General features: G+C 45.2%; 2 protein-coding genes across 2 annotated transcripts; one reads left to right on the top strand and one right to left on the bottom strand.

The window, feature by feature from the left end:
* Positions 1-2: 2 nt before the first annotated feature.
* Positions 3-5041, top strand: KBTBD4 (kelch repeat and BTB domain containing 4). Its single transcript, XM_079105034.1, has 4 exons — positions 3-158; positions 933-1550; positions 2077-2183; positions 2849-5041. The coding sequence occupies exons 2-4, from the start codon at positions 962-964 to the stop codon at positions 3707-3709; spliced, it is 1557 nt and encodes a 518-aa protein (XP_078961160.1). The 5' UTR covers positions 3-158; positions 933-961; the 3' UTR covers positions 3710-5041.
* Positions 3767-10878, bottom strand: PTPMT1 (protein tyrosine phosphatase mitochondrial 1). Its single transcript, XM_079105053.1, has 4 exons — positions 10590-10878; positions 10389-10469; positions 7233-7424; positions 3767-5349 (listed from the first exon to the last, which is right to left on the bottom strand). The coding sequence occupies exons 1-4, from the start codon at positions 10761-10763 to the stop codon at positions 5218-5220; spliced, it is 579 nt and encodes a 192-aa protein (XP_078961179.1). The 5' UTR covers positions 10764-10878; the 3' UTR covers positions 3767-5217.
* Between the last annotated feature and the right edge of the window lie 1956 nt (positions 10879-12834).

Below are 12834 nucleotides of genomic sequence, written 5' to 3' on the forward strand. Positions count from 1 at the left end.
CCGGAAGCAGGGGTTCCGGGTTGCGGGCTCCGGGATGAAAGGAGGGAACGCAGGTGAGAAAACAAGACCGACAAGTAGGGAAACCGTGAGGTGAACGTAGCGCTAGCTCGCTGTGGCAGAGGCTGAAGAGACGGCAAAGACACTGAAGAATCGGACTGGTGAGAGGAGAAGAGGCGGTTGTTCTGCGTTCTACCTTCCATACCCCTCCCCCGCTCCCTGAGCTAAGCTTTTGAGGAGGGCGGGCGAGTGGGTAGGGGTCCGGGGGTGGGGAGAACGGTTTCCCTAGCGACGGTTTCCTAGGTGACTCCAGGTGGAGCGGGGACCCAACACTGGGCATGGGCCTCCTCGTGCCCCTGGCTGGGGACTGCTGGGCTCTGTCTCAAGCTCTGGGACAGAGCTTTAGAGATTCCTTAGGGCAAGCGGGTAAAGGAGGGACAGAAGCCCAGAAAAGAGAAAAAGTGAGGCTGATGAATGTCCTAGGCCAAGCCTCATATAGGAGAGTCTGAACTCCGTGTGCAGGGGAAGAGGGAAACTAGCCACAAGGACGTGGCGAGGTTTTTTGTTTGTTTGGTGTGCTTCTGCATTCTCTTACTAATTGTATGCCCATGTTATTTAGATATTAAGGGCTTATAAGATCATAGACTTTCTCCAGCCCCTTGCTTTCATGTGTTAACCTAAATCCCAAGTCTTCTGTTACATTATGGAGAGGAATAGTCAGTATTCTCTCAGGCAAAACATCAAGAGTTTGCGGTTTTATTGATTTCATTAGGGAAGGGCACCTCAGAGGAAAATGAACTCAACTTTAGTTGAAGGAGAGGCCAGTCTGGACTCCCTTTGCTTTCAGTTTTTCCTTGTCCCTCCCTAAGTTGGACAGTTGGATTCACAGACTAGGGTGTGATTCCCCAAGTTACTCAAGGTGGGTTGTTTTGCAGACAGCTGGCAGAGAGAGAAGTTGGCTACCATGGAATCACCAGAGGAGCCTGGAGCATCCATGGATGAGAACTACTTTGTGAACTACACTTTCAAAGATCGGTCCCACTCAGGCCGGGTGGCTCAAGGCATCATGAAACTATGTCTGGAGGAGGAACTCTTTGCTGATGTCACCATTTCAGTAGAAGGCCGGGAGTTTCAGCTGCACCGGCTGGTCCTCTCAGCTCAGAGCTGCTTTTTCCGGTCCATGTTCACTTCTAACCTGAAGGAGGCTCACAATCGGGTGATTGTGCTGCAGGACGTCAGTGAATCTGTTTTCCAGCTCCTAGTTGATTATATCTACCATGGGACTGTGAAACTTAGAGCTGATGAGCTGCAGGAAATTTATGAGGTGTCAGACATGTATCAACTGACATCTCTCTTTGAGGAATGTTCTCGGTTTTTGGCCCGGACAGTGCAAGTGGGAAACTGCCTTCAGGTGATGTGGCTGGCAGATCGGCACAGTGATCCTGAGCTCTACACTGCGGCCAAGCACTGTGCCAAGACCCACCTGGCCCAGCTGCAGAGCACAGAGGAATTTCTCCACTTGCCCCACCATCTACTCACTGATATCATCTCGGGTAAGTATAGGGAGAGGGCACATCATACCCAACTACTTGACTATAAGGTTCAGGTTGTTCTAGTTCAACAGATGGAAACCCTCAAACTTCCTGCTATTAGTTTGTATTATTATTCTTGGTAGAACTGTAGATTGAAGTTGAGTTGAGATTCAGTGTGGCTGCCATTAGAGACAGAGTACCTTAGAGAAGCAGTACTTTCCCACTAAAGGTAGTAGTGAGGGGCTAATTTGTCCTATGCTTAAGTGTTCTCATCTGTCCTATACTTTGCATATGCCTATGAGACTAGTTTCCTAAGTGAATTGATGATGAATCAAGATATGTAAGATAAACTTTTTAGTGATGGGCCACTAAGTAAGAGTCCTGACCCTGCACATGAGGTAAAACCATACTTTAGATGTGAGGTCTTCACCCTAGTAGGTTGCTTCCGTGGCAAATAAATTGGATCATCTTTAAAGCCCCTTGCTCTGAATTTCCCTTTCAAACTGTCAGGTTATCATTGAGCATGCTTTTCCTTTGGCTGTCACAGATGGAGTACCATGTTCCCAGAACCCAACAGAAGCAATAGAAGCCTGGATCAATTTTAATAAAGAGGAAAGAGAGGCTTTCGCAGAGTCACTCAGGAGTAGCTTGAAGGTAAGGCAGATTTCTTAAGAATTGGGCACCGGCCAGGTGTGGTGATCCACACCTGTAATCCCAGGAACTTGGGAGGTTGAAGCAGGAAGATCACAAGTTTCAGGCCAGTCTTAGCAACTTAGCATGACCCTAAGCAACTTAGTAAGACCCTGTTTTAAAATAAAAAAATAAAAAGGGCTGGAGATATAGCTTAGTGGTGAAGTGCCTCTGGATTCAATCTCCAGCAGCATAAAAAGAAAGAACCGGGCAACATAATCTCCACACATTCCAGCCATCACTTAGCCTGGCCTCTTTCATGCTGTTGAATAAACTGTGTATGGCTTGAAATTGCTATGATGTTTAAGGAGGAGTGTTGTGACCCCAGAAGCCACCAATCTATGAGCTTCAAAGCTCCTCAAGTGAACTACTTTAATCATTTGGTTAATAATCCTTTGCCTGAAGCACAGTTTATATGAGTTTTTTTAAAAGTTGCAACAGTGAGTGGCAAAACAGATTTTCTACCTCAGCATCAAATGCTTGAAAGAGAGTGGTTAGAAGAGTCAGGATGACAAACAGTGACTGGAGGGAAATAGGTACAAAAGAATACAAGTATGAGGCTCAGGACTTTAAGGATATGTGTCTCAGTTGAACTGACGTGTCATTTATGATTTTAATTTTGGCAACAGGAAATTGGGGAGAATGTGCACATTTACCTTATTGGAAAAGAGTCATCTCGTACCCACTCCTTAGCTGTGTCCTTACACTGTGCTGAAGATGACTCCATCAGTGTAAGTGGCCAGAATAGCTTGTGCCACCAGATCACTGCAGCCTGCAAGCATGGCGGAGACTTATATGTGGTGGGAGGTTCCATCCCACGGCGCATGTGGAAGTGCAACAATGCCACTGTCGACTGGGAGTGGTGTGCACCTTTGCCCCGAGACCGGCTCCAACATACCCTGGTGTCTGTGCCCGGGAAAGATGCCATATATTCATTGGGTGGTAAGACACTGCAGGATACCCTCTCGAATGCAGTCATCTATTATCGGGTAGGTGATAACGTGTGGACAGAGACAACTCAGCTAGAGGTGGCTGTGTCAGGGGCCGCTGGTGCCAACCTCAACGGAATCATCTACTTACTAGGGGGTGAAGAGAATGACCTGGACTTCTTTACTAAACCTTCCCGACTTATCCAGTGCTTTGACACAGAGACAGACAAGTGCCATGTGAAGCCCTATGTGCTACCCTTTGCAGGACGCATGCATGCAGCGGTGCACAAGGATCTGGTGTTCATTGTGGCTGAAGGGGACTCCCTGGTGTGCTATAATCCCCTGCTAGACAGCTTCACAAGGCTTTGCCTTCCTGAGGCCTGGAGTTCTGTCCCATCTCTCTGGAAGATTGCCAGCTGTAATGGGAGCATCTACGTCTTCAGGGACCGATACAAGAAGGGAGATGCCAATACCTACAAACTTGACCCTGCCACCTCAGCGGTAACTGTCACGAGAGGCATTAAGGTGCTTCTTACCAATTTGCAGTTCGTATTGGCCTAAGGTGGTGACAGGAAGAACATCTGACTCCTTCACCCTCCCCTTTTTGGGCTCCTCCCCAAACTAAAAATCCCCTGAGCCCCAATTCAGTAATATGTTATTTTGGGCAGCGCCTCATCCCTTCCCTGAACACTTAGGTGTGTTCTGTTTGGGGATTTTTAGACTGTTGCTGCACAGCTGGCTGCTTGAACTGAGAGGTTGGCCAGCCTGTTCTCTGCCATCCCCACTAATCCTGTGCCTCATTACAGATTGCTACGTGTGAGCCTTTTCTCAGACCTTAGGCACAGCCTCCCCTCTTTACCTAATCAATGGAAAATAGGAGCACCCCCATCCCAACTAGCCTGTGAGGTGGCTAGTTAATCATTTTACCACGAGAATTAGGTGTTAAGTTTTCCTTCAGGCTTTGGATGGAAGAGTGGACTTAGCTGAAGGTGTACCTCACCAGCAGGAGTCAACTCTAGAATTTAGGACGTTCCTTCTATTGTTTTCTCATCTTCTGTCAGAAAAAGTAACTTTGGTTTTATTTTTGGCTTACTCCAAGGGGTAAGCTAGAAAGTAGAAAGAATGATTTCTGATTAATAGCAGAATCTGTTTTTCAAACTCAAATATATAAGGTCTCTGCTCTTTTAAAAGCTCTAAGCTAAATCAAGAGCTAGGAACTGTTCATACAAATAAAAGGTTTTTGAAAGGATGTGTGCATCCATGTTGAATCCCAAGGGGTGACTTCCTAAGGGGAACTAGTCACATAACCATGCATTTCTAAATCAGCAATCCTGCTTGCATCCCATGCATCCTTTTCTACATGCAGGTCACTGCTCCAGAAGTGTGAGGGGTACCTCACAGGGTCAGTAAAGTTGGGGTTCTGACAGTAGCAAAAAGCCATAGCTAAGTATTTCTTCTTTCTTCTTCTACTATTAAATGTCTTTGAGTTATGGTATTAAATATCTAGGTATAATTTTAGGTACACAATAGATTTTTGTTGAAATGAATATTTCTTTGGTTCTATTCAAGAAAATAAGATTTAGGAGCTGGGGTTGTGGCTTAGTGGTAGAGTGCTTGCCTTGTGTCTGTGAGACACTGGGTTCAATGCTCAGCACCACATAAATAAATAAAGGTATTGTGTCCATCTAAAACTAAAAAAAATTTAAAGATTTAGGGCTATAGTTGTGGCTCAGTGGTAGAGTGCTTGGTTGGCATGTGTGAGGCACTGGGTTCAATTCTCAGCACCACATAAGTACATAAAGATCCATCGACAACTAAAAAAAATATATTAATATATATAAATAAAAAAGGATTTAGACACACTGAATCTCTTCCTCTGTAGGCATACGACAGTGTTAACTTAGGAAAATAAGATACAAGAAAATTGTCCACTACTTAGCACATTTCTGTTATGTCAAGTCTGGGCTGAAGCCCTTTTGGTCCTGTAAAACTTCTTTTATTTTGTATCAAGCAGCATTGTCTAGTTCTTTCAAATCCACATATTTCATGTCTTTCATGTGATATAAATGTCATCTTGCTGCCTCTGTAGAAATCTCCTTGTGGAACTCTTTGAGAATTTCCAGCTGGCCAGGTCTGATGTAGATGTGGGACCGGATCTTGGAAATGGCTCTTACAGCCTCCTCCGGGCTACAGTTGTGTACCTGAAGTAGAGGGTTGGGAAATCAGCAGAGAAAGAAAGGAACAAGTGTTCAGATGCCCTAGACCTGTAAGGTGCTGAAGGACTCCTAGAATTTCTTTTTTCTAAAAAGTCCATTTTAGCTGGGCACAGTAGCTCCCAGCAGCAGGGAGGCTGAGGCAGGAGGATCTCAAATTCAAAGCCAGCCTCAGCAAAAACGAGGCCCTAAGCAATTCAGTGAGATCCTGTCTCTAAATAAAATACAAAATAGGGCTGGGAACGTGACCCAGTGATCTAGTGCCCGAGTTCAACCCCTGGTACCCCCACCCAAAAAAAAAGTCGATTCGAGGAAGAGTGTTAAAATTCATGCTCTATTACCAGTGTGGTACTTGGGAGGCTGAGGCAAGACCATCACTTGAGCTGAAGAGCTCAAGGCCAGTGTGGGCAACATAAAAGGACCCCATCTCAAAAAACAAAACAAGGGTGGGGTTGCAGCTCAGTGGTTGAGCACTGAGGCACTGGGTTTGATTCTCAGTACCACATATAAATAAATAAATAAAGGTCCACTGACAACTAAAAAAATATTAAAACCAAACCAGAACAAAACGACAACAACAACAAAAAAAATTCCATGTATGATAAATGGAGAGCACTGTAATCATTTCTGTCAAACAGGCCAATTCTTATTCTTCCAAACTCTGGAAAAAGAAGGTTAAACATGTGAAGCTGAGATCCTAAGCTCAAAACTGCCTAGGTCTAATCAATATCCTGGGCTCTGAGCTGGAATTTTGGTTAAAAGACTTTCTAGGATGTGCTGGGGGTGCAACTCAGTGGTAGTGTGAATGCTTCCCATGCACTAGGCCCTGGGTTTAATCACCAGAACCACCAATAGAAATGTATAGGAAATAGTATAAAATGGTTGCTTTTGTGTGTTTTAGTACTGGGGATTGAACTCAGGTGCTCTATCACTGACATGTATCCCCAGTCCTTTTTATACTGAAGTTTTAGTATTGTTCAGTCATATACTCACCATTCCACAGTAACACAAAACTAGACAGATTACCACATTTTCTGTGTCCTTTATCCACAGGACTTAGTAAATACTCTGTAAGGGCCAGACTGGTAACAAAAATGAGTTTGTTTATTTATTTTGAAACAAGGTCTTGCTGTGTTGCTGGGGAATGTCTTGAACTCCTAGGCTCAAGTGATTCTCCTGCCTCAGCATAACAAGCAACTGGGACTATAGGTACATGCCACAGCACCTGACTTAAAATACTTTTAAAGCATCCTACTGCCAGTCAGCAAATAAGTGAAATTTTGTTTGGATCCTCTCTTTCTAGAAACTAATGTCCAGGGGCTTAACCACTGAGCCACAGCCCCAGCCCTTTTTCTTTTTAGAAAGGGTCTCCCTAAGTTGTTGAGGCTGGCCTTGAACTTGTGATCCTCCTGCCTCAGCCTCCCAAGTTGCTGGGATTACAGGCATGCACCATCACCACATCCAAGAATGTGAAATATTTGAAGAAACCTGAGTACTATAGAGCTGAAGGGTGATCAGCACTAATATCTATAGTACTTGAACTTCATAACATTTAGTTTGAAGAAACATCATCAGAGAGAACTTGAGCTTCATAACTTATTTAGTTTGAGGAAACTGAACATCAGAGAGGAGAACCCACTTTTGTATGCTTTGGCAAATGGCAGAGCCAGAGGTTAGCCTAGCCAGGAAACTCAGGTGCTTTGCATGATACCATGCTTCCTCCTGACAGCCTGAAATTGGATAATGCCTCTCTCCAGGAAGGCTGCCAGACGGGTGGTCTACTATAAATGAAGTCAGTCCAGAAATACCTTCATCATAAAAACCAAACAAACAAAAAAATAAAAAGAAAAAAAGAAAAGAAAAAGAAATACCTGCATCAGATATGCTGCGACCATAGTGGCACTTCTGGAGCGTCCAGCTTTACAATGTACATAGACACAATGGCCCAACGACTGGTACTTGAGTGCAAATCGGACTCCTCTGTGTAGGTTGGCCAAGGTGGGGATCCCAGTCATGTCGACTGTGCTGAGCCGCAGCTGCTCCACGCCTACTCTCTTCCACTCCTGAAACCAGGTCCACCAGCATAAAACAGAATGAAAGAAACCCAATGTGGATGGAATGAAGAGGGTCTCCCAAGGAACAGCAAAGCAACAGGAAATTTCAGGGTTTGCTACAAGGTGAATATACTCTTCTATTTTCTAAAAAAGAAATTTTTTCAGAAATGCCCTAAAAATGGCTAATTACATGACTGGGCTTTTATCACGCAGCTATGCTGCTGAGTTAGAACTATGTCCAAGATTTAAAGTATTCTTTTTTGTGTGTGTGGTCCTGGGGATCAAACTCAGGGCCTTGTACCACATGCTAGGTATGCAGTCTGCCACTGAGCTATATCCCCAGCCCTTGAACTATTCTCTCTCTTTTTTTTAAAATAACTTTATTTTGTTTATTTTTTTATGCAGTGCTGAGGACCAAATGCAGTGTCTCACACATGCTAGTCAAGTACTCTAGCCCTGAGCCACAACCCCAGCCCCACACTATTCGTAAAGTACTCTTTAAACCAGGTGTACTGGTGCGCATGCTTTGGAATCCCTTTAATTCAGGAGGCTGGGAAAGAATTCCCAAGTCCAAGGTCAGTCTCAGCAACTTAGCAAGACCCTGTCTCAAGATAAAAAAATTTTTAAAAAGTTGGGCTGCGGATATAGATCAGTGGCAGAGTGATTGCCTAGCATATGAAAAGCCCTGAGTTCAATGCCCCAGTACCAAAACAAACAACAAACAAAAACTCACCTGAAATAACCAAATGCTAACCGAGTTATTTAGCTGGGTGTGATGGTACATGCCTGTAATCTCAGCTACTCTTATTAACCTCTTTTATGAGTATCTGAGATTTTTATGACATTGAATGAAGGTCTGTATTTAATTCTACTCATAAAATTAAGGAAAACTGAAAGCAGAGTTTTGCAGCTTGTAGCTTATGCATCAATTGCATCAGAAACACCTGCAGAATTGCTAAATACTCAGATTCCTGGTCCCCACCCTAAAGTTACTGAGTCAGAAATCTCTGGGGGTTGTAAGTAGGAATGTGCAATTTTAGCAAGACTGCCAGATGATTCTTAGGCATATTAAAATGTGAGAACCATTGCCTTGGAGACTTCTTTTCCTTAGGATAGTGGGATGATATAGCTCCATTTTACAAATGTCAATGCTTCACATAGAAAGACAAGCATATTTGTGGATGCCCAGTAACTTCGGACTTCCCTTGCACCATAGGACTGACCACAGTAGTGAACATTTACTATTTTGGCTCATGATCCCTGAGACCTTGTGGCAAAGTACTTTAGTAAATCTAGGGAACTGTTATCCATTCCTTAAAATGTACGCCAAGAGGGGATAGGGGTGTAGTGCAGTAGTAGAACAAGGCCTTAGGTCCAATCCCTAGCACCATACACACGTCAAGAATGACTAATACATACATACTAACACATACATACACAAGCGTGCATGTTGTGTGTGATGTATGTATGTGTGTGTGGTGCTAGGGACCAAATCCAGGGCCTCACACGTTTAGCCAAACATGCTCTCCCAATGAGCTACATTCTCATCCACTAATTAGTGTGTGTGTGTGTGTGTATTTATATATATATTTTTTTTTTTTCTTTTTTTTCCCCCCTTATTACTGGGGATTGAATCCAGAGGTGCTCTATACCATTGAGCTGCATCCCCAGCCCTTTTTTATATTGAGACAAGATCTCACTAACTTTCATTCCTCATGCCTCAACCTCCTGAATCACTGGGTTAATATATTTAAAATGTGAGTCACAAATTTAAGGCTTCCAAAAAATCTGAGAGTTGAAATTAACAGCATTTTCATTAAATATATCAGTATAATAGAGAAAAATAATTGTTCAGTAATAATAGGGCACCATCTACTAATAACCATTGTGGAAGTGTCCACAAGCAAGCATTCATATTTAATGAAAATTACATTTTCGAACTGAACTTTATTATGATGGTATTTTGGAGTTCAACCATAATCTCTAACATGAATATGGCAAAAATTCACCCAAATCAGAGCCAAATGAACTCGTTTCAGTTTTTCAATGGATAGTTTTATGACATTTAGATAGGAAGAGCGTTGGGAGGGGCTTTTCTTCTTACAATTGGCAGGGACTTCATCTTAAATGCCTAACAGTGCCTGACCCATACTTAATGCTTAATAAGCGTTACATGGATAAATGATGGAATGAGCAAGGCACACAAGTTTTTGCTTTTTAATTTCAGTCACTGATTTTTTTTCGGGGGGAGGGGGGTACTGGGGATTGAACCCAGAGGCGCTTAACATCCCCAGCGCTTTTTATCTTTTGAAGTTTGTGTTTTGAGACAGGGGCTCGCTAAGTTGCTGAGGCTGGTTTCGAACTTGAGATCCTCGGCCTCAGCCTCTTGAGTTGTTGAGAGCACACATGTGTATCCCTATACCGGGCTCACGGATTTGAGTGACAGAAATGAAGGAATTTTGTGCATAAAGGGTAATAGGATTTTGTCAACTTTTCCATCTCTTGTTTTATTTATTTATTTATTTTATTTAAAATGTTTTATTTTTACAGACACATTTTGATTCATTGTACACAAATGGGGTATGATTTTTCATTTCTATGGTTGTACACAATGTAGATTCACGGGTCTCAAATATTGCCCACTCTGGTCTCCAATTCCCGGGCTCAAGTGATTCCCTTGCCTCAGCCTCCAGGGCGCTGGGACTACAAGGCGCGGCACTACCTCTGGTTTGTCAACTTTACTCTTCCCTTTCACGTTTCTAGCCTATCTCCAACTGCAGCCATTTCAGTTTTTAGGACCAGACCGACTCTTCTCCCAAGAAGGCAAATAAGCTTGGGAGTTCTGTCTTGGAGCACGGTCACTGTAGCGTCCATCCTCCCCCCAACCTTCTCCAGGACTCCTGGGCCCGGGGCAGTGGGCGAGGCTGGCAGGCGCCCTGCTCCAGCTCCTCCCCGGGGGCCCGGGCCCCTCACCTTTGAGGAGTTGCACAGGAACCTCGTCTCGTACTCCTCGTTCATGGTGATCACCCCGCGCACGTTCTCGTCCTGTATCAGCTGCCGAGGCAAAGAGCGGGCTCAGCAAGGGCCGCGGAGGCCCCGGGGCCTCCCCGGGCGGGTGGGCCAGGCCGCGAAGGGGCTGGCGGCGCGAAGGCCGAGCCTCGCCGCCTCGCTCACCTTGTGCGTCATGCCCCGCAGCGGCAGCGCGCCCAGCAGCACCGTGTGGTCGATGCGGTGGTACCAGTCGCGGTGCGCCGGGCCCCGCACCTTCCCGCGGAACACCGTGTAGAGCAGCGTCGGATAGAAGAGCACCCGGGCCAGGCCGGCCTGCATCCACGCGGAGGCCGCCATCGGGCCCCGCCCGGTCGGGCGCGGCGACGTGCCGCTCGTTCCCAGGCTCGAGGTCTGCGACCGCGAGGACGACGAGGGCGAGGTCTGCGGGCAGCCGGCGGCCTCCCGCGAAGAAGCCGCGGTCGCCGCCGGCGGCTCGGGCGCCGAGATCCGGGGCTCGCAGCCCTGGGCCTCCGGGCAGTGGCCTGGGGCTCCTGGGGCGGGCTCCAGGGCTCGGGAGGAGGGGCCGCCGGCGCGGGGGAGGGACCTGGCTGGCGGCGTGGAGCGGGTCCCAGCCGGCGTGCCGAGCGCGTCCTGGGCCACCGGCCTGCGAGCCTGCGGCTGGTGACACTGGGGCTCTTGCCTGTGGTCAGTGATTGCCCCCGGGAGGGGTCGTGATCCCAGCTGAGGGGGCACGACCTCTGCGAGCGGAGCTGTGGCCGGCCGAGGGAGGAAGAGCACCGCGCACTGCCCCGACCGGCCGGAAGGAGGGGCGGTGATTCCAGGTCCCCCCTAAAATAAAAGGGAGACGAGGTTGGGAAGAGCCTCTGCGGTGGTGTGGTGGCGCACGCCTGCAACCCTGGCGACTGGGCCCAGGCAGAAGGACTGCAAGTTCAAGGCCAGCCTGGAGACTTAGCTAGACCCTGCCTCTAAATTAAAAAAGAAAAAAAAAAAAAGAGGTCCAGGGATGTCACCCAGTAGTAAAGGTAATAAAGTGCCCCAGGGTTCAATCCCAGTTCCTTAGAAGGGAAAGGAAGGATCTAAGGGTGTAGTTCAGCGGTGGATCGCCTGCCTGGCATGTGTCAGTTCCTGGGTTCCATTCCCAGTGTGGCAAAATCAAAACAAAATAACACTTTTTATAACAGCTTTATTGAGATATAATTCACCCATTTTATGAGTACTGTTCAATGAATTTTAAAAGATGAAAAGGGTTTTTGTTGTAGCTGGGTTTTTATTTTGTTTTGTTTTTTGTTAGTTTGCTGTACTCGGGAACAAACCCAGGGCCTTGAGCATGCTAGGAAGAGAGCACTATACCACTTGACATATCCCTAGCCCCAAAAGGTGAAAGATTTATGTGATCTGCAGACAAACTAGAGTGTTCAAAGTGTTTTGGTATATTCATTAAGGTGTATAATCATCACCAGAATTAATTTTAGAAATTTTCATTTCGCCAGTCTGGCACGGTGACACACACCTGTAATCCTAGTGACTAAGGAGGCTGAGGCAGGAGGATCCAAAGGCTAGCCTCAGCAACTTAGTGAGTCCCTGGCTCAAAATAAAAAGTAAAAGGGATGGGGATATAGTTCCGTGGTAAAGCATCTCTGTGTTTAATCCCTGGTAAAATAAATAATTATTTTTTACAACAAAAATTAAAACCAATTTTTTGGGGAGTGTTTATGGTGCTGGGGACCAAACCCAGGGCCTCACATGTGCTACACAGGGTTCTACCACTGAGGTATGCCCCCACCCCTCAACAATATGGTTTTTAACCAACCACATACATACTTAATAAAAATGTGATTAAAACAGTCTTTTATGACTTTTTAATTAAAGATTTAACCACTCTTGTGAAGTATATATTAGTCATTCTTTTTTATATGTATATACTTTTAGTTGTAAATGGACACAATGCTTTTATTTAATTTATTTTTTATGTGGTGCTGAGGATTGACCCCAGTGCTTCACATGCAAGGCAAGTGCTCTACCACAACCCCCTAGTCATTCATTTTCAATTCTCTGTAATTGTCTGTTATGATTATATCTCGGTTTATTTACCCATTGTCTTGAGATAGAAATTTAGGTTGATTCTAGTTTTTAACAATTAGGAACATATCAGTGGTTTCAACTTTTATGGAGTTTTTTTGTTAATGCCTCCATCCCTCGTTTTGCTTTATAATTTTTTATTATAATGGTATCAAGTTTGTTGTAAAAAATGGAAGCACTTCAAAATTACATGGTATAAAATAAATGAAGGCCTCCTTAATTTTACCTCAGGAGATAGCCTTGAGTAGAGTTAGGTGCATATTCTCCCAGGGGTTTTCCTTTTTGTTTTCAGGGTCTGTTAACAGTCCAAGAAAATTCTTTATCTATC

Source organism: Sciurus vulgaris (genome assembly GCF_902686455.1).
Source record: "Sciurus vulgaris genome assembly, chromosome: 11".
NCBI lineage: Eukaryota > Metazoa > Chordata > Mammalia > Rodentia > Sciuridae > Sciurus > Sciurus vulgaris.